Source organism: Nerophis ophidion, linkage group LG08 (genome assembly GCF_033978795.1).
Source record: "Nerophis ophidion isolate RoL-2023_Sa linkage group LG08, RoL_Noph_v1.0, whole genome shotgun sequence".
Lineage (NCBI taxonomy): Eukaryota > Metazoa > Chordata > Actinopteri > Syngnathiformes > Syngnathidae > Nerophis > Nerophis ophidion.
The window spans coordinates 3049084-3068683 of record NC_084618.1 but is presented as its reverse complement, the minus strand read 5'-3'; the positions used below and the strand labels follow the sequence as shown (position 1 = coordinate 3068683).

Below are 19600 nucleotides of genomic sequence, written 5' to 3'. Positions count from 1 at the left end.
ATGGTATGGGGGTGTGTTAGTGTGTCTGAGCAAATTGTTTAAGAACAACATTTCTCAAGCAGCTATTTCAAGGAATTGAGGGATTTCACCATCTACGCTCCGTAATATCATCAAAAGGTTCAGAAAACCTGGAGAAATCACTGCAAGTAAGCGATGATATTACACACCGTGGATCCCTCAGCCGCTAATGCATCGAAAAAAATCACATCGGTGTGTAAAGGATATCACCACATGGACTCAGGAACACTTCAGAAAAACCACTGTCAGTAACTACAGTTGGTCGCTACATCTGTAAGTGCAAGTTAAAACTCTACTATGCAAAGCCACAGCCATTTATCAACAACACCCAGAAACGCTTCGTCAGCTCATCTGAGATGGACTGATGCAAAGTGGATTTCAAATTGTTTTTGGAAACCGTGGACGTCGTGTCATCCGGACCAAAGAGGAAAAAAAACATCCGGATTGTTCTAGGCCCAAATTTGAAAAGCCAGCATCTGTGATGGTATGGGGGTGTATTAGTGTGCCTGAGCAAATTGTTTAAGAACAACATTTCTGAAGCAGCTATTGCAAGAAATTGAGGGATTTCACCATCTATGCTCTGTAATATCATCAAAAGGTTCAGAAAACCTGGAGAAATCACTGCAAGTAAGCCATGATATTACAGACCGTGGATCCCTCAGCCGCTAATGCATCAAAAAATCACATCGGTGTGTAAAGGATATCACCACATGGACTCAGGAACACTTCAGAAAAACCACTGTCAGTAACTACAGTTGATTGCTACATCTGTAAGTGCAAGTTAACACTCTACTATGCAAAGCCATAGCCATTTATCAACAACACCCAGAAATGCTTCGTCAGCTCATCTGAGATGGACTGATGCAAAGTGGATTTCAAACTGTTTTTGGAAACCGTGGACGTCGTGTCCTCCGGACCAAAGAGGAAAAGAACTATCCGGATTGTTACAGGCACAAAGTGTAAAAGCCAGCATGTGTGATGGTATGGGGGTGCATTAGTGCCCAAGGCATGGGTAACTTACACATCTGTGAAGGCACCATTAATGCTGAAAGTTACATACAGGTTTTGGAGCAACATATGTTGTCATCCAAGCAACGATATCATGGACGCCCCTGCTTATTTCAACAAAACAATGCCAAGCCACGTGTTACAACAGCGTGGCTTCGTAGTAAAAAAAAAAAAAAGTTTCTCAGTGTGAACATGAAATATCTTGTCTTTGCAGTCTGCCCGATTGAATATAAGTTGAAAAGGTTTAGCAAATCATTGTATTTTGGGGTGGGGGGAGCATTTTAAAGGTGACACCGTGTGCTGTTTACCTGTGAGGCGGTGGAGGGAGGTGGTGATGACAAGTGTTGGTGATGAAGAGGATGGAGGAAGCGATAGAGGTGCGATAGCGACAGGGACTCAGGAGAGAGGAAGTAAGCAATGGGAGGCACTGGCATCAGCCTGCTTCGCCTTGGGAAGACACGCAGCACGAAGACAGAGAAGAAGAAGGAGAAAGAAAAGCAGAGAGAGGTGAAGAACAGGAAGCGCGGCGTCACGACGGCATGCAGCGAGCCGCGCCGGCCCCTAGGGGGGTGGGGGGTGGGGGCGACGGGTGGTCACTCACAAAGCTGCGGGTGGCGGTCAGTCGGCCGTGGCGCGGCGTCGCCGCCACCGTGCCGCTCAGGCTGCGTCCGATTCGCCTCAGGTTGCCCGCCTCGTCGGGCCCCGCCCCCAAACGTGGACCCTGCAACACCATTGGCTGCGGAGCGAGAACGGAGTTAAAAGTCAGGGGGGTGAAAGTTAGGTAAACGTTTTATTTAAAGTCCTACTGAAGTGAGATGTTCTTATTTAAACGGGGATAGCAGCTCCATTCTATGTGTCATACTTCATCATTTCGCCATATTTTTGCTGAAAGGATTTAGTAGAGAACATCCACGATAAAGTTCGCAACTTTTGGTCGCTAATAAAAAAGCCTTGCCTGTACCGGAAGTAGCAGACGATGTGCGCGTGACGTCACGGGTTGTGGAGCTCCTCACATCTGAACATTGTTTACAATCATGGCCACCAGCAGCGAGAGCGATTCGGACCGACAAAAAGCGATGATTTCCCCGTTAATTTGAGCGAGGATGAAATATTCGTGGATGAGGAAATTGAGAGTGAAGGACTAGAAAAAAACAAACTAGACTGCAGAGCGATTCAGATATTAGACAAATTTACTAGGATCATTCTGGAAAATCCCTCAGATGCTTATTGTGTTACTAGTGTTTTAGTGAGATTATATAGATAGATAGATAGATAGATAGATAGTACTTTATTGATTCCTTCAGGAGAGTTCCTTCAGGAAAATTAAAATTCCAGCAGCAGTGTACAGAGTTGAGATCAATTAAAAAAAAAAAAAAAAAAAAAAGTAATAAGTAAATAATGGGGGTTTAAAAGGACACAAAATAGAGAAATATTACAAAAAGAATTCCTTAAGACTCTGGATGCTGTGGGGCTGTCTTGGTTGACAAGACTCTGCAGCATCGCGTGGACATCGCGGGCGCTACCTCTGGATTGGCAGACCGGGGTGGTGGTCCCTCTCTTTAAGAAGGGGGACCGGAGGGTGTGTTCCAACTATGGTGGGATCACACTCCTCAGCCTTCCCGGTAAGGTTTATTCAGGTGTACTGGAGAGGAGGCTACGCCGGATAGTTGAACCTCGGATTCAGGAGGAACAGTGTGGTTTTCGTCCTGGTCGTGGAACTGTGGACCAGCTCTATACTCTGGGCAGGGTTCTTGAGGGTGCATGGGAGTTTGCCCAACCAGTCTACATGTGCTTTGTGGACTTGGAGAAGGCATTGGACCGTGTCCTGTGGGGAGTGCTCAGAGAGTATGGGGTATCGGACTGTCTTATTGTGGCGGTCCGCTCCCTGTATGATCAGTGCCAGAGCTTGGTCCGCATTGCCGGCAGTAAGTCGAACACGTTTCCAGTGAGGGTTGGACTCCGCCAAGGCTGTCCTTTGTCACCCATTCTGTTCATAACTTTTATGGACAGAATTTCTAGGCGCAGTCAAGGCGTTGAGGGGTTCTGGTTTGGTGGCCGCGGGATTAGGTCTCTGCTTCTTGCAGATGATGTAGTCCTGATGGCTTCATCTGACCGGGATCTTCAGCTCTCACTGGATCGGTTCACAGCCGAGTGTGAAGCGACCGGAATGAGAATCAGCACCTCCAAGTCCGAGTCCATGGTTCTCTCCCGGAAAAGGGTGGAGTGCCATCTCCGGGTTGGGGAGGAGACCCTGCCCCAAGTGGAGGAGTTCAAGTACCTAGGAGTCTTGTTCACGAGTGAGGGAAGAGTGGATCGTGAGATCGACAGGCGGATCGGTGCGGCGTCTTCAGTAATGCGGACGTTGTACCGATCCGTTGTGGTGAAGAAGGAGCTGAGCCGGAAGGCAAAGCTCTCAATTTACCGGTCGATCTACGTTCCCATCCTCACCTATGGTCATGAGCTTTGGGTCATGACCGAAAGGATAAGATCACGGGTACAAGCGGCCCAAATGAGTTTCCTCCGCCGTGTGGCGGGTCTCTCCCTTAGAGATAGGGTGAGAAGCTCTGTCATCCGGGAGGAACTCAAAGTAAAGCCGCTGCTCCTCCACATGGAGAGGAGCCAGATGAGGTGGTTCGGGCATCTGGTCAGGATGCCACCCGAACGCCTCCCGAGGGAGGTGTTTAGGGCACGTCCAACCGGTAGGAGGCCACGGGGAAGACCCAGGACACGTTGGGAAGACTATGTCTCCCGGCTGGCCTGGGAACGCCTCGGGATCCCCCGGGAAGAGCTAGAAGAAGTGGCTGGGGAGAGGGAAGTCTGGGCTTCCCTGCTTAGGCTGCTGCCCCCGCGACCCGACCTCGGATAAGCGGAAGAAGATGGATGGATGGATGGATGGATACAAAAAGAATAAAAACAATGGGAATAACAATATAACAGTAAAATAAGAATATAACAAGACAAAGTCGGCAGTAGTGACCATGAGTATATGGTCGTACCTGTACAACCTGAAAGCCGGAAGGGTGTGGCCACGGGTGTGGTGACCGCCAGTGTCTCTGAGGGAAGCCACGTTTCTCAGCAGGGCTGCGTTCCCCCCCCCCACGGTGTACCTATCCGACAGTCAGGGGCGGCCGGTGGGAGGAGGCAAGAGAGTCCGCAGCTGCAGGAGGAACGACGCAAGCTCTACGCTCATGTCGACGGTAAGAGCCGACTTACTACCACAATTTTCTCACCGCAACCTGCCGGTTGACATGTGGTCGGGAACCATGTTCGCTTGACTGCTCTGTTCCATAGTAAAGCTTCACCGTCATCTTTCGGGAATGTAAACGAGGAAACCAGCGAGAGCGATTCGGACCGAGAAAAAGCGACGATTTCCCCATTAATTTCAGCGAGGGTGAAAGATTCATGGATGAGGAAAGTGAGAGTGAAGGACTAGAAAACCAAAAACCAAAAAAAAAACTAGACTGCAGAGCAATTCAGATGTTATTAGACAAATTTACTAGGATCATTCTGGAAAGTCCCTCATCTGTTTATTGTGTTACTAGTGTTTTAGTGAGATTATAGGGTCGTAACTGTACAACCTGAAATCCGGAAAGGTGTGGCCACGGGTGTGGTGACCGCCAGTGTCTCCAAGGGAAGCCACGTTTCTCAGCAGGGCTGCGTCCCCCCCACCCCCCGTTGGGAGGAGGCAAGAGAGTCTGCAGCTGCAGGAGGAACGACGCAAGCTCTACGCTCATGTTGACGGTAAGAGCCGACTTATTACCACCATTTTCTCACCGCAACCTGCCGGTTGACATGTGGTCGGGAACCATGTTCGCTTGGCCGCTCTGTTCCATAGTAAAGCTTCACCGTCATCTTTCGGGAATGTAAACAAGGAAACCCCGGCTGTGTTTGTGTTGCTAAAGGCAGCTGCAATACACCGCTTCCCACCTACATCTTTCTTCTTTGACGTCTCCATTATTAATTGAACAAATTGCAAAAGATTCAGCAACACAGATGTCCAGAATACTGTGGAATTATGCGATTAAAGCAGACGACTTATAGCTGGGATCGGGCTGGAAAAAAATGTCCGCTACAATGCGTGATGTCACGCGCACGCCTCATCATACCGCGACGTTTTCAGCAGGATAATTTGCACGAAATTTAAAATTGCAATTTATTAAACTAAAGCGTCCGTATTGGCATGTGTTGCAATGTTAATATTTCATCATTGATATATAAACTATCAGACTGCGTGGTCGCTAGTAGTGGCTTTCAGTAGGACTTTAAAGTACCAATGATTGTCACACACACACTAGATGTGGCGAAATTATTCTCTGCATTTGACCTATCACCCTTGATCACCCCCTGGGAGGTGAGGGGAGCAGTGAGCAGCAGCCGTGGTCACGCCCGGAAGTCATTTTTGGTGATTTAACCCCCAATTCCAACCCTTGATGCTGAGCACCAAGCAGGGAGGTAACAGGTCCTATTTTTAGAGTCTTTGGTATGACTCGGCCGGGGTTTGAACTCACAACCTACTGATCTCAGGGCGGACACTCTAACACAGGGGTCACCAACACGGTGCCCGTGGGCACCAGGTCGCCCGTAAGGACCAGATGAGTCGCCCGCTGGCCTGTTCTAAAAATAACTCAAATAGCAGCACTTACCAGTGAGCTGCCTCTATTTTTTACATTTTATTTATTTACTAGCAAGCTGGTCTGAATTTGCTCGACATTTTTAATTCTAAGAGAGACAAAACTCAAATAGAATTTGAAAATCCAAGAAAATATTTTAAAGACTTGGTCTTCACTTGTTTAAATAAATTCATTTATTTTTTTACTTTGCTTCTTATAACTTTCAGAAAGACAATTTTAGAGAAAAAAATACAACCTTAAAAATTATTTTTGGATTTTTAAACGCATATACTTTTTTATCTTTTAAATTCCTTCCTCTTCTTTCCTGACAATTTAAATCAATGTTCAAGTATTTTTTTTTTTATTGTAAAGAATAATAAATTTAATTCTTCATTTTAGCTTCTGTTTTTTCGACAAAGAATATTTCTGAAATATTTCTTCAAACTTATTATGATTAAAATTCCCAAAAATTATTCCGGCAAAATCGAGAAAATCTTTAGAATCAAATTTAAATCTTATTTCAAAGTCTTTTGAATTTCTTTTAAAAATTTTGTTCTGGAAAATCTCGAAGAAATACTGATTTGTCTTTGTTAGAAATATAGCTTGGTCCAATTTGTTATATATTCTAACAAAGTGCAGATTGGATTTTAACCTTTTTAAAACATGTCATGAAAATTCTAAAATTAATCCTAATCAGGAAAAATTACTAATGATGTTCCATAAATTATTTTTAAAAATTTTTTCAAAAAGATTCGAATTAGCTAGTTTTTCTCTTCATTTTTTTCCGTTGAATTTTGAATTTTAAAGAGTCAGAATTGAAGATAAACTATGTTTCAAAATTTATTTTTCATTTTTTGTGTGTTTTCTCCTCTTTTAAACCGTTCAATTAAGTGTTTTTTTCATCATTTATTCCCTACAAAAAACTTTCCGTAAAAGGTAAAAAAATGTACGACGGAATGACAGACAGAAATACCCATTTTTTTATATATAAAAGGTAAACTGAGCAAAGAGGCTATTTCTGGCAATTTATCTAAGTGTGTATCAAACTGGTAGCCCTTGGCATTAATCAGTACCCAAGAAGCAGCTCTTGCTTTCAAAAAGGTTGCTGACCCCTGCTCTAACCACTAGGCCACTGAGCAGGCTAGTGAAGAGCGATCGGAGGGGAGGGGCTTACCTTGTTGAGGTAGGTGGGGCTTCTGGCGCCGTCCGGCCCGAACACGGTCCTCTCCATGTCAGCGTTGGGGGTTCTGGAGCGGGCCTGGCCGCCCACCCTGGATATGAGTCGCTCGGACGGGCTGCAGCCTGCGTACAAGACGGGTCGTCAAAAGGGTGTCGCTGGAGCTGTTGCTATGGCAACAACGCGGCCCCCCCCCACCTGTCCTCCCCGCCTGCAGACTGGCCTGGTAAAGGGTGTCGAGTTCCGTCAACTCCGCTTCCTCCTGCTCGCAGCTCCTGGGGTCGCCGTGGTGCCCCCGAGAAGGGGGTCGACTGGCACACTGCCTAGGCGGGATGGGAGCCCAGTGGTCCGGGGGCGTGTCATAGGGCGTCACCATGGCGTCGGGCCGGTCCAGACTCCAGGACGACCAATGGCGGGTGGCGCTGTCGGCGGGCCGCCAAGGTTGCGGGGCGGGATCCGGCTGGGGCGGCTGCCAGAGGGGGGAAGCCGGTTTCCTTTGCCCGGGGGACTCCGGAGGCGGGGGTCGTGGGGGTGGCGTGACGGGCGCGTCCCAAAACCGCAAAGGGAGCGACGGTAGCGAGATGGCCAAGTGCCTTCCCAGGGGTCTGACGCTCACGCCCCCCGCCTGCAGCAACTCGCACAGCCTCACCCCCGTGTCGCCGCCCCCTCCCCGGCCGGAGGGGGCGCACGGGTGAGGGATGCTGAGGGTGAGCGCGGCAGGACAGGGAGGAGCGGCGGGGGCCCGATAGGGCGGGGGCGGAGGGGGAAGAGGGGGCGGGTTTTGGTTGGCCGACGCCTGGTCCTCGAACTCCTCCTGATTGGGTGTCAGCAGTACTTGGACCGGGCCAGGCTGTTCACTGCAGGACACAAATAAGGGAGGGAGGGGGCGGCAAGTGTGACGTCAGGAGTGTAGTTGGAAGGACACACACACACACACACACACACACCAAACTTCATATTATGATCCAACTTTCAAAACAGCGATCTACGTCAACACGGTGGATATTGATTCTCTCCCAGCGGGCCGCCCCTTGACTTTATTGATTTATTTGAAGAATGCTCAACACATCCTTCTTAGCAGTGCGTGTGTTTGTGTGTGTGTTGCTGTGTGAAAACAGCTGTGTAAATACTTCATTCACGTGTTTGTGTCAGTAACAACCCACACACACACACACACACACACACATACTGGTTATAATTTGGAATGGGGACCAAGTTTTTTGATCAGAACTTGTGGGGACCACCCTTGATGAAGTAATGTGCTGATCATACTAACTGGGGACCCTGGGGTAAAAGAGTTGATATGGTTCTTGGGGACCACATTTCAATCATTTTGCATAATTCACACAAATTTGTAGGTGACTACTGAGGACTATTAAAAAAAAAAAAAAGTTCAAATTAAACATGGGCCAAAGCTTAAAAATGACTTAGCCATCTTCAGAATGGATCTGTCTATCATTGTGACGGTCCCCATACTGTCAGAAGTCCCCTAAAGGTGACTGTGTAAACAGAGCGATGTCCCCATTAAGTCAGCAATGCCAGAACACACACACACACACACACAAACACACACACACACACACTCACACACACACACACACACACACACACACACACACACACACACACACACACACACACACACACAGACAGGTTATCATTTGGAATTGGGACCTAGTTGTTGTTCGGGACTTGTGGGGACCACCCTTTCTACAGGTTGTGGAGGCATTAAAAAATGAGGTCAAATGTCCACTGTCCAGTTAGCTCATACAAGTCTTTAAATCTCTGGATTGATGAAGTAATGTGCTGATCATACTAACTGGGGACCCTGGGGAAAAAGAGTTGATATGGTTCTTGGGGACCAAATTTCAATCATTTTGCATAATTCACACACATTTGTACGTGACTACTGAGGACAATTTGAAAAAAAAAAAAAAAAAGTTAAAATTAAATATGGGCCAAAGCTTAAAAATGACTTAGCCATCTTCAGAATGGATCTGACTATCATTGCGACGGTCCCCATACCGTCAGAAGTCCCCTAAAGGTGACTGTGTAAACAGAGCGATGTCCCCATTAAGTCAGCAATGCCAGAACACACACACACACACACACACACACACACACATAATTATTTGGAACGGGAACCAAGTTTTTTGATCAGAACTTGTGGGGACCACCCTTTCTACAGGTTGTGGAGGCATAAAAAAAATGAGGTAAAATGGCCACTGCCCAGTTAGCTCATACACGTCTTTAAATCTCTGGATTGATGAAGTAATGTGCTGATCATACTAACTGGGGACCCTGGGGAAAAAGAGTTGATATGGTTCTTGGGGACCAAATTTCAATCATTTTGCATATTTCACACACATTTGTACGTGACTACTGAGGACAATTTGAAAAAAAAAAAAAAAAAAGTTAAAATTAAACATGGGCCAAAGCTTAAATATGACTTAGCCATCTTCAGAATGGATCTGACTATCATTCTGACGGTCCTCATACCGTCAGAAGTCCCCTAAAGGTGACTGTGTAAACAGAGCGATGTCCCCATTAAGTCAGCATTGCCATAACACATACACACACACACACACACACACACACACACACACACACACACACACATAATTATTTGGAACGGGAACCAAGTTTTTTGATCAGAACTTGTGGGGACCACCCTTTCTACAGGTTGTGGAGGCATAAAAAAATGAGGTAAAATGGCCACTGCCCAGTTAGCTCATACACGTCTTTAAATCTCTGGATTGATGAAGTAATGTGCTGATCATACTTACTGGGGACCCTGGGGAAAAAGAGTTGATATGGTTCATGGGGACCAAATTTCAATCATTTTGCAAAATTCACACACATTTGTACGTGACTACTGAGGACAATGTGAAAAAAAAAAAAAAAAAGTTCAAATTAAACATGGGCCAAAGCTTAAAAATGACTCAGCCATCTTCAGAATGGATCTGACTATCATTGTGACGGTCCCCATACCGTCCGAAGTCCCCTAAAGGTGACTGTGTAAACAGAGCGATGTCCCCATTAAGTCAGCATTGCCTGAACACACACACACACACACACACACACACACACACACACACACACACACACACACACACACACACACACACACACACACACAAACACACAAACACACACACACACACACACACACATCAACTCTGCTGTCTCTTTTCAGCCCCCCGGTAATTACCCAGCAGGCTTTGCAGCAGCGGTGCTATAAATCAGGAGCTGGTGTTGATCAATTGAAAAGAGGAGGGAAGTCAAATTGGAAAAAAAAAAAAAAAAAAGAGGAAGAAGCGAGAGCGATAAGCATTTTTTTTCTTCTTCTCCGTCTTCCTTCTGGCTAACAGTTTGAATCAATCCAGTGATCGTTTTGTTGAGCTTTAGAGCGAAAGGAAGCCCATTTAATCGTGGGATTTCTGACAAGCAGTAAAAAAGACATGGGGGACTTATAACTAATTAATTTAAATTTTTTATTAGGTACATAAAATATTATTTCGGACTTTTTTTTTTGCAAGTTCAGAAAGCTGAAATTTACAGTAGTATTTTAATTAGATTTTGAACATCCCCTGTTTTTTATATTCAAATAATTTATTATTGCATGGTAATAATGTAACAAGAAAACTCCCACAAAAATGTTGATGGGCCTGCTATCTGTGCCCTGGACCTCTGGCTGAGTGTCTGAATCCGTGAGTTTTTAAGTGTAACTGTCCAAAATGAGCAACAGAGCTAGCCTAAAAAAGTAGCATATTTACATAAAAATGCTAACACTTGGCATATGTACTAACGATAGCATGATAGCAGTAAGCATCTTTCATATACCAAGTTATAAGACTCAATGGTGTATGGCTGCAAAAATAGAAAAAAAAAATTGAAAATTAGATGAAAAAGTTAGTATGGTTAAGTTAGCTTGCTAGCATGCTAGCGTGTGCATGCTAACAGTTAACAAGTGTGACGTACCAAGTTATATGACTCCGGGTGAAACGTTTGCAAAGTTAGCTCAAAGAGTTAGCATGTTTATGTGAGCGGAATAATAGTTAGCTTGTGTCACATACCAAGTTATATGACTCAACGGTGTATGGCTGCGGAAATAGAAAAAAACAATTCTAAAAATTAGATGAAAAAGTTAGCATGGTTAAGTTAACTTGCTCGCATGCTAACACTTAACAACGGTGTCATATAACGAGTTATGTAACTCTGGGTTAAACAGTTTCAAAATTAGCTCAAAAAGTTAGCATGCTAGCTAAATAACGTGAGTAGGCTAATAGTTAGTTTGTGTCACATACCAAGTTATATGACTCAAAGGTGTATGCCTGTGGCAATACAAAAAAAAGTGTAAAATTAGATTAAAAAGTTAGCATGGTTAGGTTAACTTGCTCGCATGCTAACGGTTAACAAGTCTCACGTACCGAGTTATATGACTCCAAGTAAAGTTAGCATGATAGCTAAATTACGTGAGCAGGATTATAGTTAGCTTGTGTCACATACCCCGTTATATGACTCAAAAGTGTATGGCTGCGAGAATAAAAAAAACAAAAGTGGAAAATCAGATGAAAAAGTTAGCATGGTTAAGTTAGATTGCTATCATTTGCATGCTAACAGTTAACAAGTGTCATGTACCGAATTATATGCTAGCTCAAAACGTTAGCATGATAGCTAAATTATATATATATATATATATATATATATATATATATATATATATATATATATATATATATATACAATATATAATATATAATATACGTGTGTGTATATACGTGTGTATATTTGTATGTAAATGTATATATCGCGATTCGGATGTGAATACATTTGGTGTGCAACCCTTGAAAAACTATATGACATAGATACATCATTATTAAACATATAATTGTAGTTATACAAATAAATAAAACATCTAGTATTAAAAAATTTAAGTTATATTGACCCTGAAATGGACAAGCGGTAGATGGAATTTATAGGAGCAAAATTATTTGAAATGTTTTATTTAATAAAAAATGTTTAAAAATTTTTTTTATATATACATATATATATATATGTATATATATATATATATTTTTTTTTTTTTTGTATTTTTTGTATTTTTTTATTCTTTAATTTTTCTATTTTTTATTTTTGGAAATATTTTGTTGTATCTGAACTGAACATAATCAGCTTCTTCTCCTCACAGGACAACAGTAACACAAGAGCAAAGACCTCAGCAGACACAACACAACACAACACAACACAAGACATGTGCGACTGACATGGTGAAGAAAGAGACAACAGCGCCACACCTCAGCAAGCGGGGGAAGCAGTGAAGCAAACAGGACAAGCGGGTGTTTGGGGCACACGGGTGAGGCGGCAAGAGGGTGCGGGGTTGCAGGTTGGAGTGGCACGGTGGTCGGTGTACCTGCGAGGCCCCGGCGGGCGGCCGCTTCCCGACTCCCGTCCCGTTTCCTGTTCCTGCCTGCGTTTGAGCGCGGCGGTCCCTGCGGCGCTATGGGCGCTAGTCTCGTGCACGGCTGAGGACGCCAACGACGAAGAGAGGAGGACAGAGTGATGAAGTGTGCAAGGAGGAGACAGAAGCAGATAGAGTCGTTACGTTAGATGAGGGGCGCTAATCAGTAGCATGTCTATGGCAAATCCAATGTCCATTAGCATCCAGCTAATTTTAAAAAGTGGCGACTTGCTTTTGAAGTTTTTCTGTCAGGCATTGTTGGATTTTGCGGAATTTGGTGGGTACCTATAAAAGTACCCAATTTGGTACCTGTCCCTAGTTGGAGGTTAGCGTGTTATCGTTATTGCTAAAAACATTGACTTTTCAACTTTTTCTTTCAATTTTCTCGTATTGTTACAAAGTGACGCAGGCCCATAAAAACGAGAAAATCTCTACCTAAATCTTTTTTTTTAATTGTACCTTTTAAAAGTGACGAAAAGATTGCTATTAGTATCGACATTTCAAGTTTTTCTTTTTTTTTGCCCGTTTTTTGGTAGTTTTCTCGTATTTTTACTAAGTGCTGCAGGCCCAAAAAATACAGGAAAATTTCTACTTGAACAGTTTTCTTTAATTGTACCTTTAAAGGTGACTTAATAGCACTCTCTGCAGGGGGAAAAGATTGCAATTAGTATCAACATTTCAAGTTTTTCTTTTTTTTTTTTTTGCTCGTTTTTTGGTAGTTTTCTCGTATTTTTACAAAGTGCTGCAGGCCCCAAAAATACAGGAAAATTTCTACTTGAACAGTTTTCTTTAATTGTACCTTTAAAAGTGACTTAATAGCGCTCTCTGCAGGGGGAAAAGACTGTTAGTAGTTTTGACATTTCATCTTTTTCTTTAAATTTTGCTTGATTTTTTGGTAGTTTTCTCGTATTGTTATAAAGTGCTGCAGGCCCAGAAAATACGAGAAAAACTATATATAAATAGTTTTTTTATTTGTACCTTTTAAAAGTGAGGAAACGATTGCTATTAGTATCGACTTTTCAACTTTTTCTTTCTTCTTTGCTCGTTTTTTTGGTAGTTTTCTCTTATCGTTATAAAGTGCTGCAGGCCCATAAAAACGAGAAAATCTCTACATAATTAAATTTTTTAATTGTACCTTTTAAAAGTGACTTAATAGCACTCTCTGCAAGGGGAAAAGATTGCTATTAGTATCGACATTTCAACTTTTTCTTTCAATTTTGTTTGTTTTCTGGGTAGTTTTCTCGTGTTGTTACAAAGTTCTACAGGCCCCAAAAATACGAGGAAATCTCTACTTATATAGTTTTTTCAAACTGTACCTTTTAAAAGCGACTTAATAGCACTCTCTGCAGGGGGAAAAGATTGCTATTAGTATAGACATTTCAAGTTTTTCTTTTTTTTTGCTCGTTTTTTGGTAGTTTTCTCGTATTTTTACAAAGTGCTGCAGGCCCAAAAAATACAGGAAAATCTCTACTTGAACAGTTTTCTTTAATTGTACCTTTAAAAGGGACTTAATAGCACTCTCTGAAGGGGGAAAAGACTGTTAGTAGTTTTGACATTTCATCTTTTTCTTTCAATTTTGCTTGATTTTTTGGTAGTTTTCTCGTATTGTTATAAAGTGCTGCAGGCCCAGAAAATACGAGAAAAACTATACTTAAATAGTTTTTTTTATTTGTACCCTTTAAGAGTGAGGAAACGATTGCTGTTAGTATCGACTTTTCAACTTTTTCTTTCTTCTTTGCTCGTTTTTTTGGTAGTTTTCTCTTATCGTTATAAAGTGCTGCAGGCCCATAAAAACGAGAAAATCTCTACATAATTAATTTATTTAATTGTACCTTTTAAAAGTGACTTAATAGCACTCTCTGCAAGGGGAAAAGATTGCTATTAGTATCGACATTTCAACTTTTTCTTTCAATTTTCTTAGTTTTTTTGGTATTTTTCTCGTATTGTTACGAAGTTATACAGGCCCAAAAAATACGAGGAAATCTCTACTTAAATAGTTTTCTTTAATTGTACCTTTTAAAAGTGACTTAATAGCACTCTCTGCAAGGGGAAAAGATTGCTATTAGTATCGACATTTAAATTTTTTCTTTCAATTTTCTTTGTTTTTTTGGTAGTTTTCTCGTGTTGTTACAAAGTTCTACAGGCCCAAAAAATACGAGGAAATCTCTACTTATATAGTTTTCTCTAAGTGTACCTTTTAAAAGCGACTTAATAGCACTCTCTGAAGGGGGAAAAGACTGTTATTAGTATTGACATTTCAACTTTTTCTTTCAATTTTGCTTGATTTTTAGTAATTTTCTAGTAGTGTTATTTATAAAGTGCTGCCGGCCCAAAAAATACGAGAAAATCTCTTTTTAAATGTTTTTTTATTTTAATTGTACCTTTTAAAAGTGATGTGATGGCACTCTCTGCTGGGGGAAAAGATTGCTATTAGTATCGATATTTTAACTTTTTCTGTCGTTTTTGCTTGTTTTTATGGTAGTTTTCTTTGTATTTTTACAAAGTTCTGCAGGCCCCAAAAATAGAAGAACATCTCTACTTCAATAGTTTTCTTTAATTGTACCTTTAAAAGTGATTTGATAGCACTTTCTGCAGAGCGAACAGATTGCTATTAGTATCTACATTAGAATTGTTACTAAAATGTGTCATAAATAATTAATTCAACTTGGAAAAAAATTAATAGATAAATGCATATTATTCGCCAAAAAAACCATTTAAATTCAAATTTACACATTAGAAACAATTACTACTTCTACATCAAATCTGATTGAAAGTTGCAGCACTCTTTCCCCCCGCAGAGAGTGCCACCAAATCACTTTTGGAGGTATAATTGAAAAATACTATTTAAGTAGAGATGTACTCGTTTTTATGGGCCTGTAACACTTTATAAAAGTACGAGAAAACCACCAAAATACAAGAAAAAAAGAAAAGAAACAGTTGAAATGTCGACACTCATAGCAATCTAATTGTCCAGCGGAGAGTTCTATCAAAAACATTTTTAAAGGTACAATTTAAAAAGAACATTTAAGTAGAGATGTTGGCGTTTTTAAGGGCCTGCAACACTTTTTACGAATACGAGAACACTACCAAAAAAAACAAGCAAAAAATAAAGAAACATTTGGAATGTCAATACTAATACTAATCTATTCACCAAGCAGAGAGTGCTATCAAATACATTTTAAAGGTACAATTAAAGAAAACTATTTAAGTAGAGATTTTCCTCTATTTTTTGGGCCTGCAGAACTTTGTAAAAATACAAGCAAAAAGGAAAGAAGAAGATACTAGTAGCACTCTTTTACCCCTCAGATAATGATGTATAATAACTTTTAAATGGACAGTACAATTAAAAAGTTATTTGAGAGGAGATGTTCCTGTATTTTATGGGCCTGCAGCCCTTGTAAAAATACAAGAAAACTACAAAAAAAAAAAAAAAAAACGAGCAAAAAGCAAAGAAAAAGTTGAAATGTCGATAATAGCTATCTTTCCCCCCTACAGATAGTGCTGTCAAATACATTTTAAAGGTACAATTAAAGAAAACTATTTAAGTAGAGATTTTCCTCTATTTTTTGGGCCTGCAGAACTTTGTAAAAATACAAGCAAAAAGGAAAGAAGAAGATACTAGTAGCACTCTTTTACCCCTTAGATAATGATGTATAATAACTTTCAAATGGACAGTACAATTAAAAAGTTATTTGAGAGGAGATGTTCTTGTATTTTATGGGCCTGCAGCCCTTGTAAAAATATAAGAAAACTACAAAAAAAAATAAAAAAAATGAGCAAAAAGCAAAGAAAAAGTTGAAATGTCGATAATAGCAATCTTTCCCCCCTACAAATAGTGCTGTCAAATACATTTTAAAGGTACAATTAAAGAAAACTATTTAAGTAGAGATTTTCCTAAATTTTTTGGGCCTGCAGAACTTTGTAAAAATACAAGCAAAAAGGAAAGAAGAAGATACTAGTAGCACTCTTTTACCCTTTAGATAATGATGTATAATAACTTTTAAATGGACAGTACAATTAAAAAGTTATTTGAGAGGAGATGTTCTTGTATTTTATGGGCCTGCAGCCCTTGTAAAAATATAAGAAAACTACAAAAAAAAAAAAAAACGAGCAAAAAGCAAAGAAAAAGTTGAAATGTCGATAATAGCAATCTTTCCCCCCTACAGATAGTGCTGTCAAATACATTTTAAAGGTACAATTAAAGAAAACTATTTAAGTAGAGATTTTCCTCTATTTTTTGGGCCTGCAGAACTTTGTAAAAATACAAGCAAAAAGGAAAGAAGAAGATACTAATAGCACTCTTTTACCCCTTAGATAATGATGTATAATAACTTTTAAATGGACAGGACAATTGAAAAGATATTTAAGAGGAGATCTTCTCGTATTTTATGGGCCTGCAGCCCTTGTAAAAATATAAGAAAACTACCCCCAAAAAACGAGCAAAAAGCAAAGAAAAAGTTGAAATGTCGATACTAATAGCAATATTTCCCCCCTGCAGATAGTGCTATCCAATTAATTTTAAAGGTACAGTATAAGTAAAAATATATATATTTAGATGGAGATTTTTTATATTTTTGGGCCTGCAGAACTTTGTAAAAATACAAGCAAAAAGGAAAGAAGAAGATACTAATAGCACTCTTTTACCCCTCGGATAATGATATACAATCACTTTCAAATGGACAGTACAATTAAAAAGATATTTGAGAGGGGATGTTCTTGTATTTTATGGGCCTGCAGCCCTTGTAAAAATATAAGAAAACTACAAAAAAAACCCGAGTAAAAAGCAAAGAAAAAGTTGAAATGTCGATAATAGCAATCTTTCCCCCCTACAGATACTGCCGTCAAATACATTTTAAAGGAACAATTAAAGAAAACTATTTAAGTAGAGATTGTCCTCTATTTTTTGGGCCTGCAGAACTTTGTAAAAATACAAGCAAAAAGGAAAGAAGAAGATACTAATAGCACTCTTTTACCCCTCGGATAATGATATACAATCACTTTCAAATGGACAGGACAATTAAAAAGATATTTAAGAGGAGATGTTCACGTATTTTATGGGCCTGCAGCCCTTGTAAAAATATAAGAAAACTACAACAAAAAAAAACTAGCAAAAAGCAAAGAAAAAGTTGAAATGTCGATACTAATAGCAATATTTTCCCCCTGCAGATAGTGCTGTCAAATACATTTTAAAGGTACAATTAAAGAAAACTATTTAAGTAGAGATTTTCCTCTATTTTTTGGGCTTGCAGAACTTTGTAAAAATACAAGCAAAAAGGAAAGAAGAAGATACAAATAGCACTATTTTACCCCTCAGATAATGATATACAATCACTTTAAAATGCACCGTACAATTAAAAAGTTATTTGAGAGGAGATGTTATTGTATTTTATGGGCCTGCAGCCCTTGTAAAAATATAAGAAAACTACAAAAAAAAAAAAAAACGAGCAAAAAGCAAAGAAAAAGTTGAAATGTCGATAATAGCAATCTTTCCCCCCAACAGATAATGCTGTCAAATACATTTTAAAGGTACAATTAAAGAAAACTATTTAAGTAGAGATTTTCCTCTATTTTTTGGGCCTGCAGAACTTTGTAAAAATACAAGCAAAAAGGAAAGAAGAAAATACTAATAGCACTCTTTTACCCCTTAGATAATGATGTATAATAACTTTTAAATGGACAGTACAATTAAAAAGATATTGAAGAGGAGATGTTCTTGTATTTTATGGGCCTGCAGCCCTTGTAAAAATATAAGAAAACTACCAAAAAAAAAACGAGCAAAAAGCAAAGAAAAAGTTGAAATGTCGATACTAATAGCAATACTTTTCCCCTGCAGATAGTGCTATCCAATTAATTTTAAAGGTACAGTATAAGTAAAAATATATATATTTAGATGGAGATTTTCTATATTTTTGGGCCTGCAGCACTGTGTAAAAATACAAGCAAAAAGGAAAAAAAATATTGAAATATCGATACTGTTATATGAATTATTGAAATAAAATTATACTTCTGGCCCCATATTAGACTTATGTTACTGACAACACAAAACACAGATGTGCACGTTCAAATAGTTTATCGTATGTTGATCGACACTGTATCGGTCTTCTTGAATATATGAAAGTGGCCCCACTTTGCTTTATTTTGCCGACCAAAAACGGTCCCTTTTTAATTTTGTGGGGGGCTGCAGTTACGTTATGGATAGCGTCAGGGATGAGCGATGTTGGCGGCGGTAGCTCTGTTGTTGTGAGCCCACTTGTCCTCTAAAGCCAAGGCAGATTGTTCAGGGGCCCTGAAAGCGTCGATACGGTCGCTGCCTGCCCAAGACCAAATTCTGTTACGTAATGGCGCTGATAGAGAAGCCATCTGCCCGCGCTCGCTTGTTGTCCTCACACTTCATCAAGGTTGCTTTTGTGCGAGTGTGTATGCTTGTTGTGTTGGTGGAGCAGACACACACACATACACACACACAAACACACACACACGAGAGGACAGACAGGACACAATCTAATAATCCCACAGAGAGATTTAGTTAGTGCTGAGCTGCAGGGGAAAACATTCACACCTGCAGTTCAGACGCACAAACTAAAACACACAAGCATTTAAAAGGGTCGATGATCATTTCCTAACACACACACACGCACACACACACACGCAAACTCACACGCACACACACACACTGGTTTTTATTTGACCAGTATGTGTGTGTTTGACCAAGTGTTTGATCAGAACTTGTGGGGACCACCCTTTCTACAGGTTGTGGAGCCATGAATTTTTCTGGGTAAAATGGCCACTGCCCAGTTAGCTCATACACGTCTTTAAATCTCTGGATTGATGAAGTAATGTGCTGATCATACTTACTGGGGACCCTGGGGGAAAAGAGTGAATATGGTTCGTGGGGACCAAATTTAAATCATTTAGCATAATTCACACAAATTTGTACGTGACTACTGAGGACCATTTAAAAAAAGATAAAAGTTTAAAAGTCTCACACTCAAACTAACCAGTAAACATGTTTTATGGGCCAAAGCTTAAAAATCACTTAGGCGTCTTCAGAATGGATCTGACTATCATTTAAAAAGGATTCCTTTTAGAGGACCTGTTTTTTTTTGTCCCCATACCGTCAGATGTCCCCTAAAGGTGACTGTGTAAACACAGCCATGTCCCCATTAAGTCAGCATCGCCAGAATACACACACACACACACACACACACACACACACACACACACACACACACACACACACACACACACACACACACACACACACACACACAGGTTATAATTTGGTTGTTCGTGACTTGTGGGGACCACCCTTTCTACAGGTTGTGG

General features: G+C 40.5%; 1 protein-coding gene across 3 annotated transcripts in view; it reads right to left on the bottom strand.

Annotated features, from left to right (window-relative positions):
- The window catches only part of usp54b (ubiquitin specific peptidase 54b), a 160691-nt gene that overhangs the window by 5726 nt on the left and 135365 nt on the right, over positions 1-19600 (bottom strand). For 2 of the 3 annotated variants that reach the window (XM_061907485.1, XM_061907486.1), the window contains 4 exons: positions 12227-12338; positions 7012-7670; positions 6811-6938; positions 1628-1762 (listed from right to left, as the gene is read on the bottom strand). In XM_061907485.1, coding sequence (XP_061763469.1) covers positions 1628-1762; positions 6811-6938; positions 7012-7670; positions 12227-12338 — 1034 coding nt within the window. Of the gene's footprint in view, positions 1-1334; positions 1474-1627; positions 1763-6810; positions 6939-7011; positions 7671-12226; positions 12339-19600 lie in introns of all 3 variants that reach the window. The other variant, XR_009807721.1, reaches the window with a different exon arrangement.